A 17,550-nucleotide genomic window follows, 5' to 3' on the forward strand; every position below is an offset into this window, starting at 1 on the left:
GTTTATATCAAAGAAAAGATGTTTGGTGTGAGATAAAATGGTTAGACTGTATTTTACATTCTAAGACCGACCTGTTGTGTCTCCGGCTTTGACCTCGGCTTCCAGCTCCAAAGTGATACGTGTTACCTCTTTATTAGTGGGGTTGCGAGCACGCCGACCTTTTGATTTCTTTGAGGAGTCACATTTGAGATTGACAAACGTCACCAGGCAGTTACTGCAGGGCTGACCAGCTCCTGAGAAAACATTGCATCACAATCCGACAAGCACTGTCACATACACTGCAAAAAAGAGCTAACAAAACATAAGACAAAAAGACGAGATTTTCAGAAAAAAATACTAAAAAAATACTGTAATAATCTGTCCATGAAGCTATTTAATTTTACTTGATAAGACATCATAAATTAAGATTTGTACTATATATATATCTAGAAATTAGCAGGGCCTTTAAAGGGGAACTGCACTTTTTCTGGAATTTTGCCTATTGTTCACAATCATTATGAGAGACAAGAAGACAAAAGTTTAGTTTTTTTTCCGCTTTCTAACATATAAAAACCGGTTTGTTCTTGATAGCTACCAATGCAGCTCATGGGAGCAATCAATTCTCCCTTGAAATCACTTTAAAAATGCATTCAAAAACCGTCAATGACCATAACGCGTTTGAGTTTGTAATGCACAACGCTGCGATACGACACCAATTTGTACTGACTGAAAAACATGAACAAGTAATACTTGTTCATGTTAATACTTTCCAGATACTGTAATGAAGAGTCATTATACAAACGTTTGTAGTATCTGGAAAGTATTAGCCCACATTTCCTGTTTTGTTTGTACACAGCTGAGCTAGCCAGACAGTGTATGTAATGTAGTTGTACTAACATGCATGGCGTGCTGCGTCTATCATGATCGATATCAAAGTGACTCCAGCTGGCCGGGGACAGTTCCTGTTGTTTTTGGGTAAGCAATCTATATGTCGAAATAGCTTGGCTCCAAGTTCCATATTTATAGCCTCAAAATCGCTTTCATCCCACTCTCTCGGCTTCCGTCTTCTCCAACGTTTGACTCTTCCTTCGTGCTCGCTTCTATAAGCAGCAATATATTTAGCTTCGAAGTAATAAAGTTGTAAATCCTCATTTGTCCAAAAATAGTCGTCCTCTTTGTCTGTTACCACGTCTGCCATGATTAGAACACACACTGTTGTTTGATTTCGGAAATAGGAACACACATGTTGCCAGAAGTCAGATGTGCGCTGCTATGGAAACAGAAATCAATGCACACAAAAAATCTGTCCCAGAAATGGTAAAAATGACCAAAATACAGTAAATATTGAACATATTACGTATTGTTATGAAGGTATATATGTATGTACATGTATTTATAATTATACACACATATTATATATATATATATATATATATATATATATATATATATATATATATATATATATATATATACACTACCGTTCAAAAGTTTGGGGTCACCCAAACAATTTTGTGGAATAGCCTTCATTTCTAAGAACAAGAATAATATATATAATGTATATATATGTACATTATATATATATATACAGTATGTATATATATATATATATATATATATATATATATATATATATATATATATATATATTTATATATATATATATATATAATATATATTTATTTATATATATATATATATATATATATATATATATATATATATATATATATATATATATATATATATATATATATATATATATATATATATATATATATATATATATATATAATTGCAGTGTGTATATAAAACGTTGCTGGAGGGTTTTGAAATTGTTTTAAAGGGCTTTGGAGACTACAACGGTGACTTCCATAAGCAGCATCTTTCAAGCGTTTTTTATCATCTTTAAAATCTTTTTTAAAAAAAATACATGTGTTTTTGTTTCTTATAATAATTGTGAATGATAGGCAAAATAAAATAAAAAAGTGCAGTTCCCCTTTAAGCTAGAAATAAGTATTATATTGTGAAAACAAGCATTATTAAACTTGCAATTCTAAAATTCAGCATCCTTGGGACATTGCATAATCTTTAAACAAGTTTTTAAACACTTTCTCTGTGGGGGAAACCAAAATATCTTATTTGAATAGTTATTTGCTTATTTTTTTTATTTTTATACTAAAATAAACAAAATATAATTATTCATGCTAACATTAAGATTATAACGTAAATAGCTCCTAAAACTAGGGACTTTTCTAAAAATGAAATTGTAAATCTTGGCAAGTGGCAAATAATTTGCAGTGTAAGGCTTCACCACCAGTTTACAGTAAAACATTAGTTTATCGCTGTAAATTGGTTATGGGCTTGACAGTGGTAACATAATTTAAGCAAAGTAGGAATTATTCATTATAGATCAAATATTTTCATAACTACACCCTTAAAAACCTTTTAAATATGTTTTTACTTTTAATGAGAGCCCTGGAAACTCACAGCACTGGATGCTGCCTGAGGCTGAGCCAATCAGTGGCCACGATAACGAACAATACGCTCTGTTTGGTTTGGTCTCATCTATTGATATGTTTAGTTCATTTAGCCTTTTTTATCATGGAAAACATGCTTAATTCAGGCCAAAAATATGTAAAATATGCTGAAAAAAGAAAACCAAAACAGAAAACATCTACAATGTAGTGAAGCAGCAAGCTTCCAAGCGCGACGTAGTAATCTACCTACGTCACAATATATGTGCATTCTGTAACTGAACTTACTTACTGAAGGAGCAAAGCAGTCACTACAATTTCTATCCATCCATTTTCTACCGCTTGTCCCTTTTGGGGTCACGGGGGGTGCTGGAGCCTATCTTAGCTGCATTCGGGCGGAAGGCGGGGTACACCCTGGACAAGTCACCACCTCATCGCAAGGCCAACACAGATAGACAGACAACATTCACACTCACATTCACACACTAGGGCCAATTTAATCTATCCCCAGGTGCATATCTGTGGAGGTGGAAGGAAGCCGGAGTACCCAGAGGGAACCCACGCAGTCACGGGAAGAACATGCAAACTCCACACAGAAAGATCCCAAGCCCAGGACCGAACTCAGGACCTTCGTATTGTGAGGCACACGTACTAACCCCTGTACCACCGTGCTGCCCACCCCAAAAAGTGGAATCGAATTGTGAGTTGTTATAAAATTCCAATCCCTACCTTATAATATTGTCTTTTTTAGGAATTTCAGTAATATTTTTTCAAGTGACAGAGCTTTAACTTTGACAATATGATGAAAATTCAACATTCACAAACAATTATTCCTGATGTGGACAATGCATAAGCCGGAGTACCCAGAGGGAACCCACTTGGTCATGGGGAGAACATGCAAACTCCAGACAGAAAGACCCCAAGCCCGGGATCGAACTCTGGACCTTTGTATTGTGAGGCACATGCGCTAACCTCTGTTCCACCGTGCTGCCTAATTACAATTTTTGATAGTGAAATATTGGACTTTTCCACCAAGAATGCAGGTGAGATGATTTGACAGAAAAGCAATAATGTGACAATGTCGTCATGTTATGACTGGAACACCACAACACCAACGGAAAGTCCAGATAAATAGCTTTAATAATAGCATCCTTATTCTGGTCAGTATCCCAAAGGTCATTTTTGCTAAGTACTTGAACTGCTTTTACTGTACAACCGGTGTCTTCTGCCGTGGACATTTATTGATGGTCAATTTAGTTTGATAGAGTTACACATAATATATAATTGCCCTGTTATACAAAACTCATCTGTCCACTGCAGAGAGCCCTGTTTAGGAGGTTATGCTGTGATGTACCACATCCCTTAATTAATGGCTTTGTTTATCATGATTATGGGTTTGCAGACACTGACCTGGTCCTATAGTCCGCCCCCTGTCCTCAGTCCTGCCAGTTAATTTAGGGTGCAGGTGGCATTTGGCATTTTTAATCTTGAATGACGCTGTCTGTTTCACTGGAGGCGCCAAAGTCTCTACAGACAAACACAGCAACAGTGTGTAGAATGCAAAGACATGCGAACACATGGCTGACAGGAGAGAATCGTTTAGAGGTCGGCACCTATGCAGCTCTGACTGCTGCTGGTGTTGAGCCTAGAGGGGGACTTCCCTCTGACGATGGGTATCCCGCAGCTCACAGAATAGCTGTTGTCAGACTCTGCATGAGGACATGCAGAAAGAAAAAGAAGAAGAAAACTAATGAAAATGTTTCCAGTTTTGTGCTGTGGTGCTCAAGTTGGCAAATTACATACCTGCCAGATAGTGTGCCTTGGAAGCACAGGTGAGAGAGCAGCTCTCTTTCTTGCCTGTCTTGCTACAGGTGAGAGTAGCCTTTGGGGCAACAAGGCCTGGAGGACATTTCACTAGCTCTAAAAAATAAAACACAATACCTATCAATCAAAGCAGTGCATGCAGAGCCGGGATTTAAACTGCAAATTTCTATTTACCACTAGGGGACAGTGCTACTACATACCTATGCAGTCTTTTCTGTTCCAGTGCAGCTTGTATCCAGGTGGACAGGTACACTCGTAGCTCCCCAGAGTGTTAATGCAGCCATATTTACAACCTCCCCGGTTTATACTGCATTCATCAATATCTGAAAATAGATAGGATTTAGTGGATGTGCATTTGTATACCCACCTGTGCATCTTTCTTATTCATATCCAAGAAAAGACAACACACACACGACGGCGAAAAAAGTAGACCATTTAGACACAGTTTTTCTCGTAGGTGTGGATGAGGAGTCTTAAGAACTGGAAAGTGTAACATTTTGTTCTCAAATCAGTCACAAGTCCAAGCTGCACATGCTGGTAGGGATGTTACGAATATAGTCTAAGTATGTAACAATTACACTTTCACGATTATTATCCTTTGATAAATTTCACAACAAAAAATGGATAAAATCACATACTTTCCTTTTATAATGATGATATGTTATTTAATACTGTCGGAAATAACAATAATTTAATAATATCATACTGTAACAAATAATAATAGGTGTTATTGATAATAAAAACAAAAATCCTAATTTGACTATTAATACAAGACTAAGATTAACTTTATTAATCCCTTAGGGGAAAACTCAAGTGTAATTGTCATCATGTCTATTTATTAATTTTTAATAATTTATTTAGTTTAACTTTAATCTGTGTTAATGATAACTGGAACACACATAATTACATCTTAGATCCGTATTGGACATATTAGACCCTTTAGCTGCAACTCTCTTTTGGCAGGTTTTGCAAATGGATGATGAACCACTGTCTTCAATGGCTCCATGGTCATTTTTTAAGTACCCGAAATGTTCCCACACTGCCGACTTCAGCTTTATTGTTGGTGGGAAAGAGTCAGCTGCTTTATCCCGCTGCCACTTTTAAGATAATGCAGCATACTAGCGTGTCTCTCAATAGGTGTGTATGAGCACATGCACTGCTAGTGTAACTTTGTTTTGGATTCATGCAGTTTGTGCTGAAATTAAAGTACGAGCATTATGTCCGAGTGAGGAGGACTGAAACACATAGTTTAGTGAAACTTTTACAATTAAATGATGGTGATGTTTTAATACATGGCTAGTAGTAAAAAATGTAGCATCCCTACATGCTGGGATAGGCTCTAGCCCACAGGTACCAAACTCAAAGCCCGGGAGCAAAATCTGTCCCGCCACATCATTTTATGTGGTCCGTCACGACATTTAATGTGGCCCTGTGGCCCACCAAGTTTTTTTAAATTGGTCTACCACAACATTTAATGTGGTCCGCCATGTCATTTTAAATTGGCCCGCCACGTTATCTTATGATTTTCGCCACATCATTTATGTGGCATGCCAAATATTTTAAATTGGCCCACCACGTCATTTTATGTCTTCCACCATAACATTTAATGTTGTCTGCCACATATTTTAATGTGGCCATGTGTAGTTAGCCACTTAATTTATGTGGCCAGCCAAATAATTGTTTTATGTGGTATATGATATATATATCATTAAATAATGATATATATATCATTTTATGTGGTCCACCATAACATTTAACGTGGACCGCCACAAATTTAAAGCCATTTTAAAGTGACCCGCCACGTTATCTTATGATTTTTGCCACATCATTTATGTGGCATGCCAAATCTTTTAAAGTGGCCCACCACGTCATTTTATGTGGTGCACCACTTCATTTTCTGTAGTCCACCATAACATTTAATGTTGTCTGCTACATATTTTAATGTAGCACTAATTTTATGTATTTCGCCATGTCATTTATGTGGCCTGCCAAATCATTTAAAGTGGCCCACCACAACATTAATGTGGCCTAACAGATCATTTATGTGGTCTGCGAAAGGCTAGAAATAAAAAAAGCACTTTCTGGCTAAAAGTATTTATTCTTTCAATTTTAATAGAAATAATTATGCACAGGCGATTGCATATGTTCTACACCTGTAGAACTTTGGTTATCAAAAATAAACACTTAAATACTGGCTTGTCATCTTGACTTATCATTTCAAAGCAAGTTATCTGTAAAAAAAAAAAAATCAAAAATCAAAAAAAGTTGCTTTTGTAAAGTGTGTAGCAAGGCTATTGACTGTTTATATTCATATATATTCACTGTTAAATGTGGCCCTTTGAGGGTGACGTGGCCCTCAATAAAAAATGAGTTTGACACCCCTGCTCTAGCCCCTGTCCTGACCCGAAACTAGACATAGAAAATGGATGAATGGATGGAATATGCGCTAATGTTGCCACTTTCAAATTCACAATCAAAACGACACAATAAGGAAGAGTAGTGTTGGAAAAAAACTAAACGTCCCTTCAAAAGCTACAAGCATTAAAATACTTCAAAGGAGAAGGGTGTTAAGCAAGACAGGGAAATGTATGAAAGCTGCAGACAAGTGAAGACGCAGACAATGTTCGTAATTGATGATGCTGACTGCTGATATGAAATCTTCCTTCTTGCCTCATTCAATCATTCACCCTGAATAAAACGTGTCTGCATGCCTCTTTAGTCCCCGAAGAGGATGATGACCTCATCAAGTGTTGACGTGTCGGCCAGAGCGGCTCGGAAACATTGTGAGCAATTCCCCCTGCTTTTATTCTCTTCTATACTTGAAATACAATGAAACCCCCGTAGGCCTTTTCTCTTTGCATGCACACACACACACAAGTCCAGAAAACTGAAGACGGAACAAAACAAATAAAAATAATAAGACAAATTGGGATTCTGAATCAATGCCTGCACTTTAGTAGACTTCATGGAAATGTGACCATTTTTAAATCGCCGTTGATTGTTTGAGTTTTGTCAAATTTATGGATTATTACAATCTGATGTCTTTACATAAATGGGGGAATTCTTCCATAAGACTTTCTAACACAGTTTCCAAATGAACGTTAATAAATGCACACTCACGTTTGTTCGCACCACAGGAATGTGTCTGTGCCGAGGCCAAAGCTGCTTGTATGAAACCGGGAACATTTAGAAAAAACACTTGAGGAGGTATGAAGTCACAACATCTCAGAGTGTATTTTCTTAGCAGATAAGTGAGCAGATTGTTTTGCAAGCCGAGGAAGAGAGAATGGCTGCATGAACTCTCACTGTGGAAGAATGCTGACAGGTCTCGGCACAGAACTCCACGGCAGGTCAGCGACCTGACTGGGTTTGTTGAGTGGGAGGCTATTGTTAAACACTGAGCCCGGCTCCCGGGATTGTTGGGCGGCTATATTTGGGGTTGAGGGAGCACACCAGGGGCAACCTAACCTTAGTTATGAGCGGCGAGTGAGAAAGTACGGTGGGGAGTGCCATAAATCCCCAGGGTTATCTAATAGTTCCGACAGCGGCAATGAAAAGCCCACCAGAGTCATTTATCATCGGTGCTCTTGTAGCGAATCATTTATGTCCGACCGTCTTTTCTCTTCTCAGCGGCTCGGTGTGGCCTGATCACTGTCCATCATGGGAGAAAAAGCCTTGCAAATCCAATTTGGACGCTTTTATTCTCTCAACTAACAGACATTTTAGTGTGTGCGTCCACACGGAGCAAAATAGTGCCTTACATTGTTACATTTATTTATCACTATAGCTTTGTCTTTATACTTTACATACTTGAGATACAGTATTGATCCAAGCATGAGACGATAAGACAGGGGTGGGCAATTAATTTTTACCGGGGGCCGCATGAGCAACCCGAGTACTGCTGGAGGGCCACATCGACAATATTTCAATTAAATTTTGCTCAATATTATTTTTCATATATACACCGTAAGATAAATAATAATAATAATAATAATAATAATAATTAATAATAATAATAATACTTTCATTTAACCTAACTTAACTTTATACCAAAAGCACTGCTTTGGAAATCATTTGTACCCCTTTCAGAGATCACATTTAGTTCCCCTTAAACATCCTCATGATCAGTGGCGTGCGGTGAGGTTAATGTCTGGTGAGGCACGACTGCATCATCACAGTCAGATTTACAAACATATGAACCTGCAGTGCAGGTGTACCTAATGTTGTGTCCCTGCGGTTGTTCGCGGCTCCTGCAGCGCGAGCATTGTTGTTTTTGCACTTTTTGGCTTCTTGTTAAGTGACTTTTTTTGGGTGGATTCGGTCTTGCACGTGGAGGGTTTGGGTGTGGGCTTTGGTTGGTGTGGCCGCGGCGCTCCCGTCGGGCAGTGCATTCTGCGGCGGAGGTGCTTGGCACCAGGAGGCGGGGTTATGATACGAGCCTCACACAGTGTGTCTCCGCAGCAGATTTATGATCGCTCAGCACTAAAAATACGTTACACACATACAGTTGTTGACAAAATACACTGAACATTATATACCTCAGCTAACTAAACTATGGAAATGTATAATATAATTCATATAGCAATACGGTCTCACTGCACAGCAGGCCAGCAGTTAGCCGAGTCGCAATCCATGGTGAGGCACAAGTGCCTCAACTGGCTGGTGATCACCGCACCGTCTCTTCTCAGTATTTGAACGGCAAATGTGAAAATAAAAATAAAAATAATCTAAAACTGGTGAAGTTAAATGGAAAATAACTTTAGTATAATCACTGGATACATATAACAATTTAATTAATTTTTTTTTCTTTTTTTTTTCTTTCCATGATGGCAGGTGAGGCCCCGCCTCCCCTGCCTCTAGTGATGGCACGCCACTGCTCATGATGCACAATGAAATGTAAGCATAGGATGAAGTGTGCATTCCTGTAACTTTCTCTAGTAACAGCATTCCATGATTAATATAAATAAATTAACATTAATAATAAATGACAGTAAAATAAGCACACGTATGACTGAGGAGTCATAGTGTAACTTTGTGTGGTGTTTTAGTTGTCCGACTTTTTGTGTGGCCATAAACGCACCAGTGGTTTAGTGGTATGCGTGTTGGTGACAGATGACAAGTTGGTTTTGGCCTGGTTTGTACGGCAGAAAATTACTAGTTTTTCGAGATAGAAGTGTTTTACTCATGTTTTTGGTGTGGTTATGGCCGAATATAAACAGTTTTGCTCAATAAAGTGATCGATATAATTCCTGGCCTCGAAGCATCTCAATAGACGTTACAATAATTGAACGGTGTTCAATTGAACGGTGTTGACGAACACCGTTAGGGCCGCTTGTTGTCACTGTCACTCAGAGTTGCAGTGCAAAATTACACAGAATAAATGTGTTTATTTTGTTTAGAATTCAGATGGGTTTGATTTGGTGCGCGGCATATATTTGCTGTGCGCAGAGGACGCTTGAGCAGTGCGCAATTGCGCAGGCGCGCACCTTAGAGGGAATGTTGCTTAGCAGTCCATGTCTTGTTGAAAACACGCCATTCGTCATCAACTTTTCTCTTTTTAGCGTCTCGGGTGTAAACCGTGCATCACTTGTCGCTGTGCACCTTCACTCACAGGTTACACACGGACATACGCCCATAAATAACACTTTTCAAAATAAAAACAGCACAGTTGTATTGCGCGCACGACATAGATGTTTTTTCAACTTTATTTTGTAATTTGTGATTGCAGCTGTTCACATTCAGTCACAATCACGCACGCGCATACGTCCACACGGAAGTAATACAAATAACGCTTTTCAAAACAAAAGCAGACTCGACATAGATACTTTTTAAAATGTATTTTGTAATTTATGATTGGCCTCACGCGGGCCGGACAGGGACGCACAAAGGGCCGGATGTGGCCCGCAGGCCGCAGAATGCCCAGGTCTGCGATAAGACGACCCCTCCTTTTCAAGAGCCGTTTTTGAAAAGTTTGTATTAAAACAAAAAAGCATAATATCATTTTAAAATCATGTTTTCAATATGCAAGTGAATGAATGACTGCTGGCTAAAACAGATACCATCAATCTTAGCTGTCAAACTAGTTTTCATAGAGGGCCACAATGCTGTAAGGGCTGCTTTTTTAACATAATTTAAATTATGCACGCTGGTCATAACCTGTGATTAATCATGATTAATCTAAATTCAAGCGTAATGCAACTTATTTAAAAAAAATAAAAAATAAAAATAAATATATATATATATATACATATATATATATATATATATATATATATATATATATATATATATATATATATATATATATATATATATATATATATATATATATATTTGACAGCTCTAATATAAATGTATAATCAACTTATGATATTATTACACAATTGCCTCCGCATTTGATTATTGGATTTTTTTTTTTACGTACAAATTAATGGATAACCTGCTTTAAAACCATAAGTAAAGGAGACAAGCAGATATCTATTTTTATCTTTACAAAAATATTTTTGAAATACAGTATGTAATAATATTATATTTGTCAGCATCAGATAACAATAATGTTTAAAAGATATGCATTTCGTCTGTCAAAATTTAAATACCGAATGCGTTTAGTAAAAAAAAAAGAAAAAACACACATTTTTTTTAATGCTTTCTTGGGCCACACAAAATCATGTGGTGGGCCAGGTCTGGCCCCCGGCCACACCGACTTAGTATTTACAAGCACTAAAAACTTTTATTATTGCATGGGGTTAGTTAAAATCAGCTCTTTAAAACACATTCAAAAACCTTTCTCAGGTGTCTACCTTTTTAAAGACGGGATTAACATATATAGAATATATCTAGATGAACCTCTAAATAATTGTGTTTTGTTTTTACAAAGGAAGCCAAATTGATTATATATAATAAATCACATTTAAATAATCATATAATCTGTCTTTATTGACTTGAATAAGAAGTAAATATGTCAAGTTGTCCTTCAGAGTGTTCAAGGGGAGTTACACTTCTTTAAAAATGTTTTGCCTCTCTCTCACAATCCTTATGAGCGACAATAACACAAACGTTTTTTTTCCGTTTGTTTAATAATCGGCTCGTTCTAGGTGGCTAGCAATGCAGCTAATGGGAGCAATGCATTCTGCCTCTAAATCACTTTGAAAATGCATCTAAAAACGTTCCGTAACTTGTATAATAACCAAGCTTTGGCAACATTGATATTGTAAGAGAGAACACAGAGGAACGGTTTTGCTAGCGAAGGAACATTTTGGCAACATATCGTAAACTAGCTAACTACGGCAAGAGGTAAGCTAGCAACTGTGTCAACAAATGAATGGCTTTTGAGTTTGTAATACACAACACAATGCAATAGGACAACAATCTGTACTGAATGAAAAAACATAAACAATCATATTACACTATCTGTAAAGTGTTAGCCCACATTTCATGTTTTGTGTGTACACAGTTAGCTTGACAGCGTATGTACTGTAGTTGTAGGGTGATGTCCTTCATGTATCATGAATAATGATATAGTGACTTTCTCGATAGAAAGTTGTCTGTTTGGTCAAGCTGGCCATTAATTCGGCATTGCTCGGCTCAAAGTTCCACATTTGCAGCGTGACCAAATCATGCCAACCTCACTCTCTCGTCTTCCGTCTGCTCCAACGTTTCATCCCCTGTTCGTGCTCGCTTTATAATCAGCAGTTCATCCTCCGTATATTCAGTGTCAAAAAGATAAGGTTGTAAATCCTCATTTGTCCAAAAATAGTAGTCTTCGTTATCTATTACCAAGTTTGCCATGATTAGTAAACACTTGCGTTTGTTGCAGAAGTCGGAAGTGTGCTGTATGGAAACGGAAAAAATACGCTGAAGAAAGACGTTCCGGTATTGCTAAAAATGACCAAAATACGGTAAATATTGTACATAGTGTCTGTTACTACATTATATATATACAGTGTGTATACAAAATGTTGATGGAGGGTTTTGAAGGATTCAACAGTGACTTCCATTAGCCGCATTTTGCAAGCTATTTTATTGTCTTTAAAATAATAAAAGACATTCTTGTCTCTTATAAGGATTGTGAACGATAGGCAAAATAAAATAAAAAAGTGCAGTTCTCCTTTCAGTATAAATTAGTTGATACACATAGGATTATCATCAGTGGATAATATGAATCATAACAAAACATTATTGTTACTATGATTATATTATTATTAGTGCATCTCCTGGGAAATAAGTCTGCCCTGTCTTTTAAACCTAGTGATGCCTCCGTTTCAAGGGTCTTTGCGCGAACCACAGTTACGTGCTATTAGATGCAAAAACGAAACGTGCACATAATTTTCTCCTACTGCCACAAATTGATTTATTATATTTTTACCTTTCTTCTATCGTCTCATCCTTGTTCCAAAATGCTGGTGCTGTGTGTGAATGCTTAAAGGCGAGCATTAATGGCATTATGACTTCTGTGTTGAGTGAAGTGTTCCAAGCTAGGTGGAATGAACCATTTCATATTTTTGATTGGGGGCGTTGTAGGTAGTTGGACAATCTTAATTCGATTCAAGCAACCTTATTGTCAAACTTTTAAAGCTATATTAACTATATATAACATTTATGAATTTTTTTTTCATACATATATTGCATATTCATATGGGAGAAAAAAAATCTTCAAACTCTACAAAAGCCTAGGGCTCCCTTTTGCTACGTTTTAATTAAAATGACAAGTTCAAACTAATTTGCTCATGATTTGAGACACTTTTTTGGATCCGTTTTCTGTGTCATGGCTGTATCTCAGCAGGTCGGTTACTTGGTGTCACTTGTTGATTTGCACGTAATAAGATCTCATGCAAAAATAACTCATACTCATTTTCTAGGGGGTAAAACTGTGTTATATATTGTGTCAGTATGATATAGTATTTAGAGAATGAGGCACTATTTGCATTTGCTTTGCTAAAATGCTTAATTTTCACCAAATGTGTACCAAACATAACACACTAAAAGTAGTGAAGTAACATATCATATCCTTTACATGAATACAATATTATATCAATGAAAGCCTAAAACTGATGTGAAATTGGGGTTAAATGTATGTTTTTGCCATGTTTGGTGCTGAGATAGGCTCCTCAGCACACGGCTTGTCCCCGAAATGGACAAGCAGTAGAAAATGGATGGATGGATGGAGAGTGTTTTAGTACAGAACTTTGTGTGTTACAGCGAGGGCTTGCACGTGCAAGTACAGAGGGACCTCGATTTGTGTATTTAGTGGGTTTTTTAACATGGTTTGCAAACCGAAAAGTTTGTACAGTGAATCAGAGTTTCCCATAAGAAGCAACGTAAACATAAATAATTGGTTCTAGCCTCGACAAGTCCCTATTTCAAACCAACATAATAAGGGCATAATGGCTCAACAATCAACACACACACACACACACACACACACACACACACACACACACACACACACACACACACACACACACACACACACACACACACACACACACACACACACACACACACACACACACAAAACGTTAACTACTATGTTGCTACAATGAAAAACAAAAAAAGGAAAATCATTTTACCTTGTGTATTTGTGGCATTGTTGAACATTGGGAGTGATAAACGTAGTCACTGCTAGCACTAGCACTATCTAGCAGTGTAAGGCCATCTTTCATCAGCTTGTGTTCCGGTAGTGCCTTCTCCTTCGCTGTAATAAAGGTCCGCTGTGGCATCTTTTTCGGTCTCATCACAATTAAGGATTTAAAGCCGCCTTAGCTGATAAAACTCTCGAAATTAAGGTGCCGCAACCCCAGGCTAACTAGCTAAAATGCTAGCTCAAAGCGGTTGTCCAACAACCCAAAGCTATACTGTGAGACTGTGAGAGTTTTGACACATTTAAAGGGTTTCTGATCACACAAAGTGATATCTAAGACAGGCTGACACAACAAGGTTTGGAAATTGTGGAAATAAACACGTCAGAAGCGCAGCTTGCTGCCGAAACCCTCTGAAATGGTCGAAAAACGTATGTACAGGATATGATGTCATCAAAATGACAGCCCCAGATGGCTTCAAGCAGCATGCAAAATGAATGAATAATTAAATGAAGCGTTTGTACGTCAAGACATGGTTCGCACACAGAGGCATACTTGGCACGATGTAAACGTTCATAAACCGAAAAGGTGGCAATAGAGGCCTTAGTAAATCGAGGTTCCACTGTAGGTGCATGAGCACTGTTGTTGTTGGTTTACATAACATTTTACTATGGAGAACGCTCCTGACACGTCCACCCCTGAAACATTCACACTTCCCTCCTTACGACAGTACCTCCACAGTGCAGTGATGTCTTAGACCTTAAAGTCACATAGTCTAACACTTTTTTTAAAACCATGTTGTAGTCCATTAACTGCAGCACAAATCACCTACGCTTTACATGGCTGCCAAGTGTAACGCAACATCTAAGATTGATTTCCTGCCTTCCGGGCAGCCACCTGTTTCTGCTCATTTCAGGCTTTCTGGAAATCAACTTGCAGAGACTCAAACTAGCTGGGTAATCCATCACACCAAGCATTTGGTTACATTTTCTCTTAAGATGCGGTTGTATGCAGGGATGTTTTCATGTTGATATTCTCAATGTGGTGACATTCAGATGAATGAGTTGGATGGTGTAACGATTGTACACCCTGAAATTATATAGAAAAAAACTAATCCTGTTTATTTGTTGGTTTGGAACTTTTAAAACTGGAGACTTTCTTACAAGCATCTCATTACAAAGCATGTCTTTTTTCTTTGAAGAACACTAAACAGTTTATATAAAGGACAACCAAGACATCTGGCAACCCTTTACCTTGTTACCTTCCTACCTTACACCTTCTTACATGAATACGTCAATTCTTCCTGTTCAACAGTAACTGGGGGTTACCAAAGAGGTGTCGGAAGAGAAAGAAGCGTGATGGACAGGAGATTTACATGACGAGCCGAGAGACGAGGCTGGCTCACCTCCGCAGTGCGCCAGGCCGTAGAGGACGTAGCCCTTGTGACAAAGGCACTGGAAGCTTCCTGCAGAGTTGACACAGAAATGGTCGCAGGCACGGTCAAAGGAGCACTCGTCGATGTCTGCACAAGATGGAAAGACAGAAATGTCACCGTCAATCATGAACCACAAATCGCGGCATCCAGACCACTTTTCCTGGCTGACTATCTTATTTGTCATGTAGTTCAATGGGTTGAATCACATGTCATGACAACAACAAACAAAAAAAGAAAAAACACACATTTGGTCCTGCGGTTGACTTCCTGCAGTCACAATGATTTTTCATCTTGATGCGCCGAAATTGAATTTTCAAAGTATACTTTTGAAAAAGGCGACCAGCCCCAGCAGCAGTCAGCTGATAATAGGTGCCAAAGTGCTTTTTCTTTCTTCTTTCAAAAAACCTGTCAATCAATTTCTGTTCTCTAAAATATACCATAAATGCCTAGAGATTGCTTGCCACCCCCATAATGTGAAGTCACTGTGAGTGACAGTTGTTACACAATCAATTGTGTAGCGTTTTGAATGCTTTGCAGAGGCTTTGCTCCTGTGATGTCGGCCACTTTTCTAAGTCAGTCACTTTGGGCTCAAGGATCACATACAGTAGATTCATATAAAAAGCTCTATTAAAAAGCTTATGTTACCATCCATGTGCTGGCTGCCATCAATCGGATGGGGCCACGATTTTACAGCAATCGGGGTTCAATGAAATGCCAAGTTATCTTAAAGATATCTGAGCCTTAAATTATCTTATTACGGGCAAGAAAATATATTAAACCCAATCTTGCAAAGTGTTGTGAATTGAGCACCCAAGCTATGGAATGTGTGGAACCTTATTTGGTACTTAAAGGGTAACAGCACTTTTTTATAATGTTGCCTATCGTTCACAATCATTATGAAAGACATGACGACGGATAGATTTCATTTTTGATGCATTTTAAATATTAAATAAACGTAAATAAATGTCCACTTACAGCAGAGCCAATGGGAGCGCCACTATTTTGCCAATAAATAAACATTCAAAAGCTGCCAACAATACTTCATTTACATTTCATAACTTCAATATTAAACAAGTCTTATTGATATTGTTATTATAAGCGCTAACGTAGACAAACTATTTATAGCGGCGACATGATCACTTTCTTGTGTCCCTATCATCAGGTGGTCTGCTGCTTCCTCACTTCCCTGCTTCCTGTATGTTTATTCTAGATCATAAATTATGCATCTCACCAGCACAGAAGTAGTCTGAGTAGGTATTCCAACAAGTTGGTACACTTTGAAAACCATTTAAGACCCGAAAATGGCCAGGACGACACGAAATGAAGCTTGGTACCCCCCACCCTCCAACCCTGTTTCTTTGTGAGGAATATGAGACAATTCTTCACCTAAATGGGAATGTCTGAACATCCCAGCAGTCTGTATTCTAATGACAGCAGACATTGTACAGTTTGTGATGTTTTATTATGTTTGTTGGCTCTCATACAGTCTGCAGTGAGTAATAAACAGTGATTAAGAAAAAAAAGCAAACCTTGTAATGCGTTATTGAAATTAATGCAACGCATTTGCTTAAAATGAGCAAACTTCGTAAATATTAAATGTTATTATAAATGTGCCCATTACTAAATTACTTATATACTTACAACATGTATATGAAACCTCAATGGAGATGTTTTTTTTTAAAGGCCTTGTAGGCCAGTGGTTCTCAAACTTTTTTTGTCATCCCCCACTTTGGACAAGGGGGAGTTTTCAAGCCCCACCTGCCCCCATCGCCCCAACAGAACGCTAATGCCAAGCTTAACATTTTCAAATGTATTGAACATCAAGTAACATCAAGTTGTATACATTCAAACTCAATAACATAAAATAACATGAAGTTCAATAATCAATAAAATAACTGTGCAGCTGTGGTATAACTTGCATCAAGTTCAATATCAAATAAAATAACTTGCATCAAGTTCAATAATAAATAAAACAAAAGTGTTATAACTTGCATCAAGTTCAATAATAAATAAAAAAAAGTGTTATAACTTGCATCAAGTTCAATAATAAATCAAATAAAAGTGTTATAACTTGCATCAAGTTCAATAATAAATCAAATAACTTGCGTCAAGTTCAATAATAAATAAAAATAAAAGTGCCACTTTGCAATCTTTGCAAAAAAAAAAAAAAGGAGGAGCTATATGCATTTGGCAAGACAGGGCAAAGGAACATGAGTTTTACAGTACTCCAGCATCAGTGGCTGCAATGAGCCTGTTT

The 17,550-nt window shown here is 37.6% G+C and overlaps 1 protein-coding gene across 4 annotated transcripts in view; it reads right to left on the reverse strand.

The window, feature by feature from the left end:
* scube3 (signal peptide, CUB domain, EGF-like 3) overlaps positions 1–17,550 on the reverse strand; it is a 233,014-nt gene that overhangs the window by 11,167 nt on the left and 204,297 nt on the right. For all 4 annotated transcript variants that reach the window (XM_062053222.1, XM_062053221.1, XM_062053223.1 and 1 more), the window contains 6 exons: positions 15,264–15,380; positions 4,481–4,603; positions 4,260–4,376; positions 4,070–4,165; positions 3,867–3,983; positions 72–233 (listed from right to left, as the gene is read on the reverse strand). In XM_062053222.1, coding sequence (XP_061909206.1) covers positions 72–233; positions 3,867–3,983; positions 4,070–4,165; positions 4,260–4,376; positions 4,481–4,603; positions 15,264–15,380 — 732 coding nt within the window. The remainder of the gene's footprint in view (positions 1–71; positions 234–3,866; positions 3,984–4,069; positions 4,166–4,259; positions 4,377–4,480; positions 4,604–15,263; positions 15,381–17,550) is intronic.

The sequence above is a fragment of the Entelurus aequoreus genome, linkage group LG07, assembly GCF_033978785.1.
Source record: "Entelurus aequoreus isolate RoL-2023_Sb linkage group LG07, RoL_Eaeq_v1.1, whole genome shotgun sequence".
In the NCBI taxonomy this organism is placed as follows: domain Eukaryota; kingdom Metazoa; phylum Chordata; class Actinopteri; order Syngnathiformes; family Syngnathidae; genus Entelurus; species Entelurus aequoreus.